The sequence below is a fragment of the Phacochoerus africanus genome, chromosome 9, assembly GCF_016906955.1.
Source record: "Phacochoerus africanus isolate WHEZ1 chromosome 9, ROS_Pafr_v1, whole genome shotgun sequence".
Classification (NCBI taxonomy): domain Eukaryota; kingdom Metazoa; phylum Chordata; class Mammalia; order Artiodactyla; family Suidae; genus Phacochoerus; species Phacochoerus africanus.
The window spans coordinates 33,711,448-33,728,922 of NC_062552.1; the positions used below are offsets into that span (position 1 = coordinate 33,711,448).

At 52.4% G+C, this 17,475-nt stretch overlaps 1 protein-coding gene across 2 annotated transcripts in view; it reads right to left on the bottom strand.

Annotated features, from left to right (window-relative positions):
• Positions 1-17,102, bottom strand: part of CPNE5 (copine 5) — a 97,204-nt gene extending 80,102 nt beyond the window's left edge. The window contains exons 1-2 of one of the 2 annotated variants that reach the window (XM_047796187.1): positions 16,614-17,102; positions 273-313 (exon numbers count right to left, since the gene is read on the bottom strand). In XM_047796187.1, the coding sequence (XP_047652143.1) occupies positions 273-313; positions 16,614-16,708 (136 nt within the window). In that variant the 5' untranslated portion in view covers positions 16,709-17,102. The remainder of the gene's footprint in view (positions 1-272; positions 314-16,613) is intronic. The other variant, XM_047796186.1, reaches the window with a different exon arrangement.
• Positions 17,103-17,475: the final 373 nt, after the last annotated feature.

Below are 17,475 nucleotides of genomic sequence, written 5' to 3' on the forward strand. Positions count from 1 at the left end.
AATGAATTTATTTACAAAACAGAAATAGACTCACACACATAGAAAACAAATTTATGGTTACCAAAGGGGAAAGAGGAAGGGGTGGGATAAATTAAGTTTAGGATCAGCAGATAAAAACTACCTAAAAATAGATAAACAACAAGGTCCTGCATAGCACAGAGATCTGTACTCAGTATCTTATAATAAACTATGACAGAAAAGAAAAAAATTAAATAAATAAAACATAGTGTGGTTGCTGTTGTTACTGCTATTACAGTTGGAGTAGGACTTACATGGGTCAGACTTGGAGAACATGTCTTTGTCCAAGAGGTTCCTGAAAGGGAGGAGAGAGCAGGAGTTAGCACAGCCAGAGGATCTCAGGGGATTTGGGCTGTTACTGAGACCCGGAGGCTGCCTCGGGCCTGGCTTCGGGCAAAACAGGAAGCGGAAGACTCCTTCAGCAGTTTATTAGGGCTCATTAAAGCTGGCCCCAGAGGGTCCTCAGCTCAGCCTGCCAGAGCGCATGGTGCCCCCCACCACCCACCCGCACCATCGCCAAGAGCTCCCCCGTACCCCAGTGCCCTGGATCCCCCAGCCCCTTGCACTTGAGCCAAATCTCAATCTGCCCAATGTTCTAGAAATGCTGTTTCAGAAATTCTCCTCTTACCACTTCTGTCTCTGAAAAAAAAAATAAGATGAAATCAAGTCATCAAAACTAATCCATTCAAGATCCCCTTCTCTCAGGTCTCACTTAGAGCCATTTTATTCCATCATCTCACCTGTGCTAGCGGAGTAATGAATGACACTTCCCAGGGGATGCAGACTCATTGGAACAGGGTCCTCCTGTGGTCAAGGCCAGAGCTAACATGTGACCCTAACAATCAACCTTGAAGTCAGGCAGCAGGATGATGGACACAACATTTGGGGACGGAGAGCTCTTGGAACGGGTGCTGAGCCCCTCCTGCCCCGCTTCTGTGCACTTGCATCTCCCACTCACTGAACCCTGGGCACCGTGCTCAGTGCCCTGCAAATATCAGCTCCTAATCTGCACGCTCCCCTACAAGGTCAGCCCTAGGTGGGTGTGATCCCATCTTACAGATGTGAAGGGGAGGTACAGGGAGACCGGGCCAGGGCACATCCTGCACATCTGGTGTCCCTCACTCTCCAGGGACATGCGCTGTGCAGCAACACGGCCCGTGGAAGCTTGGGCTCTGGCTGGGAAGTGCCGCACCCTCTCTGAGCCCGTTTCCTCATTTGTGCAATAGAGATAGTAGTGCGGGCTGGGAAGGCGGGGATGCTCTGTGCTGTCTGTCGCCCCAGCCCTGCTGTTTCCTGTGCACACCCAGGCTGTCCTCCTGCTCCTCTCCCAAGGGCTTTCTCTGGTGGGCAGAGCTGCAAATACCAGGAAGTTTATGCTCCTCGGGGAGGCCCCTGACCAACAACGGTCAGGATGCCTCACTCCTCTGGGGGCAGCTCCAAGGTGTGTGCCACACAGCCTCCCAGAGGTGCCCACTGGGAGACCTTCCCATTAAGGATCCCTGTGGACCTCTGGCCAGGGCTTTGTAGCTATGGCCCTCCCACCTGTTGGAGCTCGGACTCCTTCTGACACTTTCCTAAAGTCAAGTTCTGTCCTTTCCAACCCTCTCACACAGCCCACCTCCCTTCCAGACATCCCCGGGGGTCTTCTCATCTCCCCCTCCCCTCCCATGCTCCCCCATGAGCCCCTGTGCCCCCTGCATCCTTTCCCCAGAGTGGAGAAAGCAGGCTGTGCGACTTCCTGCCAGCCAGCTCCAAATATTGGGGCTGGGTGGGCCCCTGAGGATCATCTGTTGTTCTCCTGGAGGAGGGGCAGACTGAGCCCAGAGAGGGACAGGGAGTGGCCAGGCCCCACCTTAAGCAGTGGCAGAGCCAGAAAGTTCCAGAAGGAGACCTACTCTGAGTCACCATCACCGAAGCCATCAGCAGTGACAGCCTGTCTGGACAACTGGACCCACAGTCAACCCTACCACCCATGCCCCCAACTCTGAGGTGGGAGCCTAAGGCTGACCGACAGACAGACCTAGCAGCAGCCAGCACCAGCACAGGGCATCCTCTGGTCCCTGGGAGGCTCTAGATGGTGCTTATAAATCCTCCCATCTCTGTCCCAGAGCAGATTCCCATCCTCTGCGCCAGTCTCTTCATTCTGGTGTCTCTCCCCAAAGGCAGCTACATGCAGCCAGCCCTCCATAACCCCAAAGGCACGGAACCCCTCTGCTGGCCTCCATCACCCATCTCTCAGACCTGCTCCCTGCTGTCACTTTGGAAACCCCGCCCACTGCAGTGAGCGGCAGATGAAATGGTCACACAGGCAGCTCTGAAAAGGAGGCAGCAGGAGCTCCAGGTAAGACACCACTTTTATACACGCTCGTCCACACCGAGGTGGGCGGGCCTGTCCCTGAGTTGACTGTTTCCTCTTGCAGTGGGCTACGACTCAGGGCAGGAGCATCTGTCTTGAGTGAAATAAATGACAAAAGGCCTAAATTCCAAAGGTGCTTCTAAAGTGGTGGCACCTGAGGCACAGCAAGGAGCTGGAAAGGAGTAAGAGGGCTGGGGTAGGGGGTGGGGAAGTGGGGGGACTCCTACAAAAGCAAGTGCTGAGGTTTACCTTTGAATTCCATAATGAAATTCTATAATTACATACAATCCTCGAATGTTCAAGCTGGAAGGGACCTCAGAGGTCACTTTTTTGTTGTTGTTGTCTTTTTTAGGGCTACACCCAAAGCATATGGAGGTTCCCAGGCCAGGGGTCAAATCGGAGCTGTAGCCACCAGCCTATGCCACAGCCACAGCAACACCAGATCTGAGCCGTGTCTGTGACCTACACCACAGCTCATGGCAACACTGGATCCTTAACCCACTGAGTGAGGCCAGGGATCAAACCCACATCCTCATGGATACTAGTCAGGTTGTTTACTGCTGAGCCATGATGGGAAGTCCAAGGTCACCTTTTCTAATTCCTTGATAAATAAGGAATGTAAGACCTGGAAAGAAGGCAATTCACTTCTCTGAGGTCTGGGTCTCCCCCAAGTTTAGGTCTGGAACTCAGGTTCAGTCATGTCTAGGCTAGTGAGAAAGTTGAGACCCTGGATCTCAGGCTACGTGTGTGTGTGTGTGTGTGTGTGTGTGTGTGTGTGTGTGTAAGAGAAAGAGTGATTGAGAGAGAGATACAGATATGGGGTCTTCTCTTCAAAGAGAAGCAGGCAGGAGTTACCACTGTGGTGCAGTGGGTTAAAAACCTGACTGCTGCTGCTGGGGTCACTCCACAGGCATGGGTTTGATCCCTGGACTGATGCAGTGGGTTGAAGGATCTGGCGTTGCCGCAGGTGCAATCAGATTCAGTCCCTGGCCTGGAACTTCCACGTGCCATGAGTGCAGCCATTAACAAAAAAGAGAGAGAGGAAGAAGCAGACCAGGCATGCCTGGGCAAGAGACACACAGCTAGACTAAGTAACAGGACTGGTCACCTAGCTTTGATGGCTCCCTGCCCACTGACCTCAGGACTCTCCCTGAGCCCTGAGGCAAAGGTCATCCTGGGCACCCAAAGGTAATACAAACTGTCTTCCCTCTACTGTGCTGAGATTACCATCCTTCCAGACCATTCCTTTTCATTCTCTTCAGTTTTGCCTCCCCTGAACAGACACTGACCAACGCCATTTCCTCTGAGCCTGCACTATGCCATCCTCTGACTCATAGGACCCATAACTGTACTCAGCACACCCGCAGCCACCTAATCAGGGTGTCTCTGTCTCTCACACAGCGCAGGGACCTCAACTCTGCTCCAGGCCAGCCCAGCACCTGGCTCAGGGCAGGGCCCTGGCAAACTGACTGGATGAAGGAAAACCAAAAGGAAAGGCCAGATGGGTGGGCAAGGCTCTCATCTCCCCAGCTGGTCATGCTCAGGGCCGGCCTACACTTCTGCTTAGCTGTAGCTAATGGTTAAGTGTGGGGGCTACAATCACACCAGCTGGGTTCACACTCTTCCCCCAAATCATGACCAAATCAGGGGCAGCAAGAATGACCATGCACTAGATGGAAGGTCAGCAGTCCCTGGTAAAGGCAGAAAGCACTGGAAGGGCTGAAATAAGAACTGGACAAGTGACCTGCCTGCCTTGCACCTCAGTTTCCCTGTCCGTAAAATGGAGTTAAGAAATAGTTCCATCGTGGCTCAGGGGAAGCAAATCTGACTAGCACCCATGAGGATGCAGGTTCGATCCCTGGCCACGCTCAGTGCGTTAAGGATCTGGCATTGCCCTGAGCTGTGGTGTGGGTCGCAGACGCGGCTTTGATCTGGCATTGTTGTGGCTGTGGTGAAGGGTGGCAGCTGCAGCTCTGATGCAGCCCCTAGCCTGGGAACCTCCATATGTTGCAGGTGCAGCCCTAAAAACCAAAAAAGAAAAAAAAAAAGAAAAAAGAAAGAAATAGTTCCTTCCTTAGGACTGCTACGGGAGTTCTTGGACATAGTGAGTCTTGTCAGGCACGTCAGTCATCATCGACCTGGTGCTCAGCAAGCTCTCCTGGCGAGTCTTCAGGACCACTTGGTGACAAAGGAGAGACAGGCTGGGTGACACAAACCACTTCTTCCCTTACAGGTCCAAGGAGACCCGCCCTAATTACACACATTCCCAGTGCCCCTTAGGGACTGATCCACTGAGGACTCCAAGGCTCAGAGATGGTGAGTGGCTTTCCCCCAGGCACACAGCTAGTAGGAAGCCAAGAGGTAAAAAATCGGGTCATCCACCTCAAAGCAGGCCCCAAACTGAAAGGACACAGAGAGATGAGACCATAAGTGCTTTTCTCCACTATCTGTCTTTGGAGAACTCAAAGAGACTTTTTTTCCCAACAGGCAAAATGTATTTTTTTTCCCCCAAAAAGAAAAGCATATAAAATCCTTCAGCTGTCCATGAGGCAGCCTGGAGCTTGGCTTCTTTTGTTCATTAAATCAAGGCCAAGGAAGCAGAGCTTAAGGCCCCTTTCCTCACCACTCTTCCCCCAAATCATGACCAAATCAGGGGCAGCAAGAATGACCATGCACTAGATGGAAGGTCAGCAGACCCCGGTAAAGGCAGAAGGCACTGGAAGGGCTGAAATGAGAACTGTTGGCTGGTGCTAAAGGAGAGAGACTGAGAGTGACATTTTCCCAATGAGAAGCTTAAAAGTCAGAATAGAAGCAGGGGCTCTTCAGTCAGAGAGAGGAGAAGACAGAGCGCTGTCCTCAGGAAGCCTCATCTGAGGAAACACAGCACTGCCACAGTGAGCTGCATCCTGAGTGGGGGACAGAGCAATAAGCTTGGGGAACATGAGTTTGAATAAACATATCCCTCCCTCAGGATATCCCAGTCTGAGGGGAGAAGAGCAGCCCTGAGCTCAGGGAGCCACAGTCTAAGGGGAGTCAAACCCTTTTCTCAAGGAGCCCCAGTCTGAGGAGGGGGACAGGGCATGGCCCTCAGTGCGCTGAGTTTGAGGGGAGACACAACCCGGCCTTAAGGAGCCACAGTCTGAGGGGAGACACAGTCTTACCCTCAGGGAGCCCCAATCTGAGGGGAGACACAGCCTTACCTTCCGGGAGCCCCTGTCTGAGGGAAGACACAGCCTTGCCCTCAGGGAGCCCCCGTCTGAGGGAAGACACAGACCTGCCCTCAGGGAACCCCAGTCTGAGGGGGAGACACAGCCCTGTCCTCAGGCAGCCCCCATCTGAGGGGAGACACAGCTCTGCCCTTAGGGAGCCCCAGTCTGAGGGGAGACACAGACCTCTCCTCAGGGAGCCCCCGAGTGAGGGGAGAGACACAGCCCTGGCCTCAGGGAACCCCAATCTGAGCAGAGACACAGCCCTGCTCTCAGGGAGCCCCCATCTGAGGGGAGACACAGCTCTGCCCTCAGGGAGCCCCCTTGTCTGAGGGAAGACACAGCCCCGCCTCAGGGAACCCCAATCTGAGCAGAGACACAGCCCTGACCTCAGGGAGCCCCCGTCTGAGGGGAGACACAGCCCTGCTCTCAGGGAGCCCCCCAGCCTGAGAGGAAAGACACAGCCCTGCTTCAGGGAGCCCCCGTCTGAGGGGAGACACAGCCCTGCCCTCAGGGAGCCCCCGTCTGAGGGAAGACACAGACCTGCCGTCAGGGAGCCAGCCCCACAGCTGAGGGGGGAGACACAGTCCTGCCTCAGGGAGCTCCCTTGTCTGAGGAAAGACACAGCCCCGCCTCAAGGGGCCAAAGTCTGAGGGGAGACACAGCCCTGCCCTCAGGGAGCCCCCCAGCCTGAGAGGAGAGACACAGCCCTGCCTCAGGGAGCCCCCCAGTCTGAGAGGAGAGATAGAGCCTTGCCTCAGGGAGCCCCCGTCTGAGGGGGAGACACAGCCTTACTTTCCAGGAGCCCCCGTCTGAGGCAAGACACAGCCCTGCCCTCAGGGAGCCCCCGTCTGAAGGGAAGACACAGCCCTGGCCTCAGGGAGCCCCCCAGCTGAGGGGGGGACACAGCCTTGCCCTCAAGGAGCCAGAGTATGAGGGGAGAAACAGCCCTGCCTCAAGGAGCCCCCTTGTTTGAGTAGAGACACAGCCCTGCCCTCAGGGAGCCCCAGTCTGAAGGGAGACACAGTCTTACCTTCCGGGAGCCCCCGTCTGAGGGAAGACACAGACCTGGCCTCAGGGAGCCCCCAATCTGAAGGGAGACACAGCTCAGGGAGGAGGAAGCCCCAGGCTCAGGTACTTACACATTTGCTCTTGTAGCAAAATGCTCGGTGAACTGATTATCACACACCTGACTTTGAATAAAGCCTGTGTATCTTTCATAGATGCAGTAGCTGCACTAGCTGTGCACACAGATGTACAAACTGTGTACTGGCTGTGAAACAGAAGGAAACACACCAAGAACCCTCATCTGAGACGTTCCAGGACTGGAGGTCCCTGAGAGAAGTCCATGCATCCCCTGAAGCTATTAACAAAATAGGGCACATTGGTCCATATGGATGCATTCTTATTTTGGAGAGATTTCATCATATTCCCAAAGTGCTTCATGAAGCTCAAAGGGCAAGAAAAGATTAACTGGTTTAATCTAAAAGACTAGAAAGTTTAATTTCTTTCCTAAACAAGGCTCCATAAGCATCCCTCCAACCTCTGGCGAAAGGTTAGGGAGCAACGGGGGTGGGTTAGGGGTTTGGGGGATACAGGATTTAAAGGTAAAAACTTGGAGCTTCAATGCTGGACCCCAAACCCAGCTTTTCCTCTTAGCATCAGTTAGCCTCTCTGTGCCTAAATATCCCCAGCTATGAGGTGGGGGTAATAATAGTCCCTCCTACAGGTTCTCTGACAATCTGTAGAGTTCATAAATGTGAAACAGAACAGTGTCCAGCACATGGTTATTTGCAGTTCAGTGCCTGGCACACTGTAAGTGTCAACAAAAGGCCTGCGGAGAACAAGACAGCTTCTAGAGCTTCCCCTTGTTCTCACCTCCCTGCTCCCCTAATGCTGGGCAGGATCAGGACCTCCAGCAGCCTTGCCCATCCCTGTCCACCTGGCTGTAGTACAGCCTTCATGGAAGAGAGCAGATGGGACAGGTAAGCCACTCTCAGGGAGAAACAGAAATCCTGAAGGTGTTGGAGAGACCCCAGAGCCTGAGGGGGCTGCCAGAAGTACCCCATTTCTCTATAGAACAATTCAACACCAAACATCTGGTCAACTCCAGGTAGGCAAAGAGAGTGGGAGAACCACATTAACTGCAGACATAATCTGTACTAAGTCTTTTGCTAGGTACTTAACCTGTGACACCCTATTCACCCCATGTATCAAAGCCAGGAGGTAAACGTTACCTCCTTCTACAGGAAAGGCGGTTGGGGCTGAGGTGTGCCAGCATCACCCAGCTTGCCCAGTGCACTGATACTGAACTCTGAAGCCTGAGCCCATTCAGAGGTGCCATGGGGAGCGCCTGCATTACCAAAACCCAGGGTCTCTGGAATCCCCACCTGGCCAGCCATACCCCTCACCTCCTCACTCCCCCATTTCCTGCCCCCAGCTTCATCAGGGCCGCTCCCAAAGGAAAGCTGAAGAGAACTGGAGGGCTTCCCATCTCCCCCTGTCCCGCTCCCCATCCTAACAGGCAGAAGTGATCCGAGGAAAGGGAGGCGGGAGCTGGGGAGGAGAGGGACATTGGCACCCAGCCCCTGGCACTCGCCCATCTCCCCTTTCAGATCCTGTTTCTCACCCCCATGCATGATCTCCCTGCCAAGCAACCTCGCCAAGGTCTAAACAGCAATTTTCACATGGCTTAAAGAGCTCTTCTTCCCAGAGCTATTTGCATTTTTATTATTATTAATTATTGTAATAATTGTCCCTCCTATGCTGCGTGACCAAGGAAAAAGAGCATGAGCTCTGGCCTCAGTTCTGTTCAAACTGGAATCTGCACATAGACACACGGCAATTCTGTGGCCCTGGACAAGCTACTTAACCTCAGTTTCCTCCTCTGTGCTCGCAGTCACATACCTGCCTTGTGCAACTGCGAAGCCAATAGCTTAAAACAGAAATGTGGGAAGCATTCTTGGGCATATATCCGGACAAAACTCTACTTAAGAGACACATGCACCCGCATGTTCATTGCAGCACTATTCACAATAGCCAGGACATGGAAACAACCCAAATGTCCATCAACAGATGATTGGATTCGGAAGATGTAGTATATATACACAATGGAATACTACTCAGCCATAAAAAAGAATGACATAATGCCATTTGCAGCAACATGGATGGAACTAGAGACTCTCATACTGAGTGAAATGAGCCAGAAAGACAAAGACAAATACCATATGATATCACTTATAACTGGAATCTAATATCCAGCATAAATGAACATCTCCTCAGAAAAGAAAATCATGGACTTGGAGAAAAGACTTGTGGCTGCCTGATGGGAGGGGAAGGGAGTGGGAGGGATCAGGAGCTTGGGCTTATCAGACACAACTTAGAATAGATTTATAAGGAGATCCTGCTGAGTAGCATTGAGAACTTTGTCTAGATGCTCATGTTGCAACAGAACAAAGGGTGAGGAAAAAAAATGTAATTGTAATGTATACATGTAAGGATAACTTGATCCCCTGGCTGTACAGTGGGAAAAAAAATTATATATATATATAAAAAAAAAGAAACGTGGGAAGCATGCTCAGTGCTGCTCTCACTTATGCCCCCTCCTGTCCCATTCATCAAGTCTTAAAAATGTTCTACTTCAAAAACATCCCAGAACTGTCCACTTTCCCCTACCACTGCCATTATCTCTCACTTGGACGCTGCAGTGGCCTCCTGCCTAGAAAAGTGTTTCAGTTCCTATCTCTGCCTACCACCCCCTTATCAATCCATTCTCCTCAGAGTAACCAGAGAAATTAAAAAAATTTTTTTTAACCATTTTTCAAATTGAAGTATAGTTATTTACAATGTTGTGTTAGTTTCAGGTATATAGGAAAGTGATTCAGTTACATATATGTGTGTAGGCTGTATATATGTGTGTGTGTGTGTGTGTGTGTGTGTGTGTGTGTGTGTGTGTGTGTGTGTGTGTATGAAAGAATTTTTAGGAGTTCCCATCGTGGTCAGCGGAAACAAATCCAACTAGGAACCATGATATTGCAGGTTTGATCCCTGGCCTCGTTCAGTGGGTTAAGGATCTGGAGTTGCCGTGAGCTGTGGTGTAGTTCAAAGATGCAGCTCAGATCTGGCGTTGCTATGGCTGTGGTGTAGGCTGGCGGTTACAGCTCTGATTTGACCCCAGCCTAGGAACCTCCATATGCCGAGGGTGTGGCCCTAAAAAGCAAAATAAATAAATAAATAAATAAAAATAAAAGAATTTTTAGAAGGCCAATCTGATCATATTACTCCTGTTTAACCCCCCTCCAGCCCACTGCCAGCAGCTGCTGTTAGAGTAATAAATCAGGGAGTTTCCTGGTAGCTCAGTGGGATAAGGATCTGATGTTGTCACTGTTGTGGCTCAGGTTGCTGCTGTGGCACAGGTTTGAACCCTCACCCCGGAACTTGCACATGCCACAGGCACGGCCAAAAATTAAAAAATAAAGAAAAAAAATTAATCAAATTCTTCAGCATGGGTCACACTGCCCATTTCCTCTCTGACCTCATCCTCTTCCACTCACATTACTCCAGCCATACTAGCTTCCCTGCAGTTTTGCAGGCATGCCAAGGTCTTTTCTGCCACAGGACCTTTGCACTTGCTGTTCTTTATATCTGAATCACCCTCCATCCCGATCCTCCCCCAGCTGGCTTTCTCATCCTTTGGATCTCAGCTCAATATCACCTGCTCATCCCCAACAACCACAAACTTATTTGCAGAGCACTTATCTCTATCAGACATCATTGGCTTGATTTTTTTAAAAAACGTGAATTCCTTAGAAAGCCTCCTTGTGGCTGAGGCCATGGCTGTCCACCCAGAAAGCACTCCTCACTCCTTTCCTGCTTAACAGCATCCACACTGGTTCAGGTATCTGATGGAGATGCCCTGAAGTCAAAGAAAGTAGGCTCCTGTCCCTTGTGGCTGTCAACTGACTATGTAACTCTCCAAAGTTACATGTTGAAACGCTAATCCTCAATATGCTGGTATCTGGGAGGTAATTAGGGTTATTTGAGGTCACAAGGGTGGGGTCTTCATGAGAGGTTTAGTGCCCTTATAAGAAGAGATACCAAAGCGCTTTTTTTTTTTTTTTTTTGCTTTTCAGGGCTGCACCTGCGGCATAAGGAGGTTCTCAGGCTCGAGTCTAATCAGAGCCACAGCAATGCCAGATCCAAGCCGCATCTGCGACCTACACCACAGCTCACGGCAACACCAGATCTTTAACCCACTGAGAGAGGCCAGGGATTGAACCTGCAACCTCATGGTTCCTAGTCGGAGTCGTTTCCACTGAGCCATGGTGGGAAGTCCCCTCTTACTTTATATTAAGTAGCAGACTCTGAAGAGATTCTCCTGCTGATTTTGAAGAAGGAAGCTGCCATTTTGTGAAAGGCCCTTGGGTCTAGGACCTGAGGGTGGCCTGTAGGAGCTAAGAGCCCGAACCCAACAACCAGCAGGAACTCAGGGCTTTAATCCTACAGCTGCAAGGAATTAAATTCTGCCAACAACCTAAATGAGCTTGGCTTGGACCCCAAGCCTCAAATGAGATCATAGCCCCTGCAGACAGCTTGATTTCAGTCTGGGAAGACCCAGAGCAGAGAAGCTGGCTGGCTGTGCCTGGGCCTCTGACCTACAGAAACTGTGAGATAATGAACGGTTGGGTTATTTGGTTTTTGTTCTTCTTATTGTTGTTTGCCATGCCCATGGCATGAGTAAGTTCCTGAGTCAGGGATCAAACCTGAGCCACAGTAGTGACCTGAGTGGCTGCAGTGACAACACCAGATCCTTAACCTGCTGAGCCACATGAGAATTCCTAAATGGCTATTGTTTTAAGTGGCCACGTTTGTGGTGATTTGTTATGCAGCAATTGGAAACTAATAATCTTAGTTCGGACCAAATTGCTTCTTAAACAGGTTAAAAATTGTTGAGTACAGGCAATTGCATATGGTTCTGCCTAACACAGATATAAGTGCCTAGCACACAGTAAGCACTCAGTAAATCTTATTATTATTTATTTTATTTTTATGTTTTTATTTTTTTGTCTTTTTTTTAGGGCTGCACCTGCGGCATATGGAGGTTCCCAGGCTAGGGGTCAGATAGGAGCTGTAACTGCCAGCCTATACCACAGCCACAGTAACTTGGGATCCGAGCCACATCTGTGACCTACACCACAGCTCATGGCAACGCTGGATCCTTAACCCACTGAGAGAGGCCAGGGATCGAACCCGCAACCTCATGGTTACTAGTCAGATTCGTTAACCACTGAGCCACGACGGGAACTCCAAATCCCACTATTATTATTCCTCTGTCTCCAGTAAACAGTACCCTGATGTAGTCAGTGGCTGAATGGATTGCTTTTTCCTAGCACTGGCTCTAACAGAGGCCACACTGCCCCCAGATCCCTCAATTTCCAAAGCCAACCTCCCCTGCCTGTTAAAAGAAAGGTTCAGAGCCCATTCACACCCCTTCTGAGAGGCTGAGGGCACAGCTTTTGAGGTCGGCCCTCTCAAGCCCCCAGGGCAGCAAAATGCCAACCTGAACAGACAGCAGAAAACATCTCTGGGGCAGAGGCAACAGCTGCCTACCAGCCCCACGACCGCTGGAGGGGAGAGAGCAGTCGCTTGAGAGATGCCGGCAGGGCTAAACCACCGCCTGCCTCTGGACTCTCCCCTCCGAGCCTTTCCTATGGGTCTCAGGAGCCCCACCACGTAGCACCATCACATGCGTTGCTTCTGCCAGCGAGACCCCGCAGAAGTGCAAAGATTTCCTGTTACATAAAGAATGCAAATTGCTCTTTCTAACCAACCATTGGTCTGAATCCCTGAATCTGATGAAGCAGAGAGACCCGAACAATAGTGGGGCCCTTGAGGAATGGGGCACCAGACAGGTGAGTTTTCACTGGGTCTTCAGGGAGCCTAATAAAGTCGCAAAAGGTCCATCAGGGGAAGGAGAAGCCTGTAGCTCACGCTTTCTACAACGTCTGCTGGAATCTGGTTTCGCATACCATCTACCCTGCTCACTTCCAAAACAACCCCTCAGAATTTCTCCATGTACACAGTATATCAAATGTATGTCCAAAAGGAATTCCCTTATGGTGCAGTGAGTTAAGGATACAGTATCATCACTGTAGCGGTTCAGGTCGCTGCTGTGGCTGGAGTTTGATCCCTAGCTGGGGAACTTCTGCACACCCTAGGCATGGGGGAAAAAAAAAAAAAAGCTGGGGCATGGGGAGAGGGCATAAGACTTTCTAGATGAATCAGATCTCCCGGACCTACCAAATCAACTATAGAGACAGATTTTTTATTTACTTCCAGGTGTCAAATAATAGGCATCATAAATTGCTATTCATGGCTTAATCCATTTAATCCTTCCACTGTGATAAGGATTATTATGCTTCCTCTACAGATGAGGAAACTAAGGCCCAGGTTAAGTACTTTACCCAAGATCACAGGGATTTGAACCTAGGTAGACAGACCCCATGGACTCATGTTCCTTTTCTTTTTTTTTTTAATGGCTGCATCAACAGCATATGGAATTCCCATGCCAGGGACTGAATCTGAACCACAGGTGCAACCTATGCTACAGCAACACAGGATCCTTTAACCCACTATGCCAGGTCAGGGGTTGAACCTGTGCCTCTCAGTGACCTGAGATGCTGTAGTCAGGTTCTTAACCCACTGCACCTCACGTTTCTTTCTTTTTTTTTTTTTTTTTTGGCCATACACCCACAACATGCAGAAGTTCCAGGGATCAAATGCTTGCCACAGCTATAACCAGAACCACAGCAGTGACAATGCCAGATCCTTAACCCACTGTGCCACCAGGGAACTCCAGGCTTATGTTCTTAAGTAGTGAACTAAACAACCAGAGGCTTTAAAATCTTTGGTCCTAAGTTTACCAAAATCAGTAAAAATAATTGTTTGGGAGTAGACAAATGATTAGTCCAGAAGATAGCCAACACAAAAGCAGAGGCCCAAACATGTTCATCCCATGGTGTCATCTGCCTTCAGCAGAGGTTTGGATGAGCCTCTGCTTGGTCCTGGGCTGGGGCTCAGATATGCCCCTGGGCCAGGCAGCTTTGCTCAGCTAGGGGTGTCCTTGGATAGGCATGACGGTGGGGTGAGGGGTTAGGTCCTCCCCTAGGCAGCGACAGAAACCTCTTAGGGCTGCAGGGGGTGGCAGGGACCTTCCTAAGGAGCCAGCTCCCAGAAATGCCAGTTTCCAGTTCCTTTGAAACACTGGCCCCCTCATCCCCAGATGCCTGAATATTCTGAAGCCCCCTGGACTTCTCTGCCCACCAACTGCTCTGCCTGCCCTGCTAGTCCCTGTCCACTTGGCAGGTGTCACCTAGATGTTCAGGGCAGAGGCACCCCATAGCCTCCTCCCTGGGGCCCCGGTCAGAGCCGACCATGAGAGGTAGCAAATGAGGCCTTGCCTCTCATTAGTTGGTGGCCATGAAATATAGCATACACTGGAGAAAATCATTCTGTGCAGCTCCCCCTCTTCCCCACCAGCTTCCTCCTCCTCTCCTCCTCCTTTTCCTCTACTCTCTCCCCCTTTCTCGATCTGTTCTAGAAATTCGATAGTTGGACCTGGTTAAGGCAAAGCAATGGACTTACAATTTCCAGGCCACCCACACTGTTTTCTTGTCTCCTCTCTGTTTCTGGTGACCCCTTCTCTCCTCACTCTTTCCTCCCCAAACCCACTTACCATCCCCTGGGTCATGCTCGCCTCAGGCTGACATCACATGAAAGGGGATGGGACACCAGGGTTGATCCCAGAACCCCACCCCCACTCCCACCCCCGTCAGAATTCAATTATATCCCTGAGTAATGCTTAGGCAAAAGGTTTGAATCCTTGGGACATCACCACTTCCAGAGAGTAAAAGGAGGGGCCAAGCACCATTGCCTTACAGTAATCACTGTAGCTATTTATTAAGCACCTACTGTGTGTGCAAAGCAAGCACAAAGTAGGGTGCTAGATGCCTAATGATCCTCTTCAACAGTAAGCAAATTCCTCCAACAGTATTTGCTGAGTACCTGCTGGGAGCCAGCCATGCTTCCAAGCACAGGGGCTACCTTGGCAAATGTTTCTCAACGAATCCAGGCTCTTTGTTTGCACTTGACAAATGGGGGAAACCAAGGCTAAAAGTTTGCCCCCAGTGGTGGCGCAGATTCCATGTGAAAGTGTCTGACTCCAAAGCCACCATGCCATTCGCCCTCTGACTCCTCTCCTCTCCCCTGGAGTAGAGAGTCTGAGTCAGGGTGGGGATCCCCGCCCTCAAATGCCTACAAAACTGCTTTGGGGGAAGAGGGCTTCTGAGATTTTCGTGCTCAGTGTGTGAGAGACCCCGTGGCCCAGGCTGAGCACTCAGGACCCAGGGGCCATAAAGACAGTGATCCGGGCTGGGCATCTCATGGGTGAGGAGGGCTGGAAGTGGGGAATACGGGGCCAGGCCTTTCAGGATGGGGGGACATGAATGGGTAGAGATGAAGGAGGGGTGAGGTCTGGATGGGGAACAGGCTGTTTGGAGCCTCTGAGGAGAGAAGGATCCTAAGACAGCTCTGACACAGGCGTGACTGAAGGTTGGGAAGGAGTGTCAGGAGCGGGGACGTGTGCCCCGCGGGAGAGGGGAGGGCGGTTTGTGGCAGCTGTTGATGGCTGAGGTTGGTGAGACTGGAGCTAATGGGCCATCAGGAATCTCCCAGCAGATGCAAATGGCCTTGGGAGATAATTCTGACAAAACTGTGTGTGGGACCAAGGGGGAGATGGGTGGGGTTATCACAGGGGTCCCCAGAAGGGCCTGACGCAGGGGACCAGCTGTGTTCAACCTCATCAGCCCTCACCTGCACTCAATCTAACCCCCCTAACCCCCCAGTCCTTCCCTCTCTCACACCCCAGCCTGGCTACTCTGACTTCATCTACACCTCCTCAATGCTGCACCTCTGGGATACAGGGTTGGGGGGCTGTGAGGGTGGATAAAAGGTCTGACCAAAGAGGAGCCTGGAAGAGGATGGGGTGGCTCTTTGGAACAAGTGCACACCCAGAACCCAAAAATGCTGTTGGTCATTTGGGTGGGGGAATGGCATCTCCAGCAGAAACTCAAGAGGTGAACTATGCATAGGCCACAGTTGCCCCTCAGAATCCCTGGGCCAGCCACAGGGTGACTGCACTAGGGAAAAATCCTCCCTTCCCCACTGTACCCCTTGCTGCCTGGGCAGCCTTCCTCTCGGACAGAAGAACCGGGGGGAGACCCAGTTTAGATGGAGAAGTCACTCCTGAAACCTGTGTGACATGTCACACACACACACACACACACACACACACCCCTGCTGGACTCTAAAATTCCACACTCAGTGTTCTAGTCCTTCTGCTTAAGATTTTGTACCCCGGTTATTTATTTTTTTTAATGTGCCTCTTTAAGTTGTTATCAGTTATCCACACCTCAGAATGAATGAATCAATCTGATCCTTTTCCAAGAGTCATTTTGTTGTCGGAGGTGATGAAAGGCTTTAGAATCCTGGGTCTAGAATAGTGGATGGGTGGGTGAGGAAGGAGAGAGTGAGAAGGTTGGGGCAAAGGAGAGGGGGGAAGAGAGGAGAGGAGGGCACAGAGGGCAGAGGCTGGGCACGCCTGGCAGGAATGAGGCAACCACTCTTTTCTCGATTTGGGGAGGGGATGATCAGAAAGAGACTGCGTGAAGACCCTGCCACGTCCTTTCACTACCTCCGTCTCCCCATTCGTGCGCCTGGGCCCGTTCCTGTGTCTTATCTCCTCACAACAACAGCCGCGAGTGCAAACTTTCCGGGAAACGACCCTAAACCTATTTTCCCAATCCCCCGTCGCCACCCGTGGCTGGACAGGGGCTCTTGCCCTACAGGCAGAGGGGCGTCCTGGAGGAAAGGACTCTGGAAGCGGGCGCGCGAAGGCAGAGGGTCGCAGCCGCAGGGGCCGAGGGGCTTCGGGTCCAGGGGCGGGGCAGGGGGGCCCCGGCCAGCGGGCAGCTCACCTGCAGGACACGGTGATCTCCACCTTGGTGGCCGGGATGCTGCCCGCCAAGGAGTCGAACTCGCTCAGCGACGCCATGTCCTCGGGCTGCTCCATAGCCCACCGTGCCCCCCACCCCAAATTCGTCAATCCCTGAGCGATTCACGCCTGCTCCGGAGCAACAGAAACCCTGGTCTCTCCCCCAACTCCGGAGCTGGGGCTGGGCGGCAAAGGGAGGAGAGAGGAGAGCGAAAGAGGGGGCGTGGGAAGTGAGAGAGGGAAGGGGGGCGGAGGGAGCGGGGGCCAAGGATAGAGGAGAGGGTGCGGGTGACGCGACGAGGAGGCTGGGGGCCCAGCGGAGAGGGGCAAGCAGCTCAGGGAGCCGGGGCGCAGCGGGGAAAGGCAGAGGGGCGCGGGGAGGGACTCGCGGAGTCGTGGCCAGCGGCCCCGGCAGAGGGGCGGGGAGTTTGGGGGTGGGGGCAGAGGAGGTGCAGGAGAGGGCGAGGGGCGTGGGGGGCGGGCTGGGGCGCGGGATGTGGGGGTGGTGGGACTCAAGCAGCGCCGAGCGAGCCCTGAGCTCAGAGGCTGCGCCGCCTCCCGCCGGGTCTCCTCGCGGGCGGCGGCGGGGCTGGGGACGCGGCTTCGAGCGCCACCTCCTCGGCTCGGACTCCGGCTCCGGGGCGTCCGGGCTGCGGGAAAATCAAATCTGCCCCAAGCCGCCGCCTCCCGCCACCCGGGGCCGGCTGCGTGCCGGGTCCGCGAACGCCGGAGGGGGCGCCCGCAGGGGCCGGGGCGGGGCCGCGGGCGGGGTCTGCGCGCGGGTGTGAGTGTGTCCGTGCCAGCGTGTGAGTCTGTTGTGTGCGTGCGTGTGGCGCGCGTGGGGA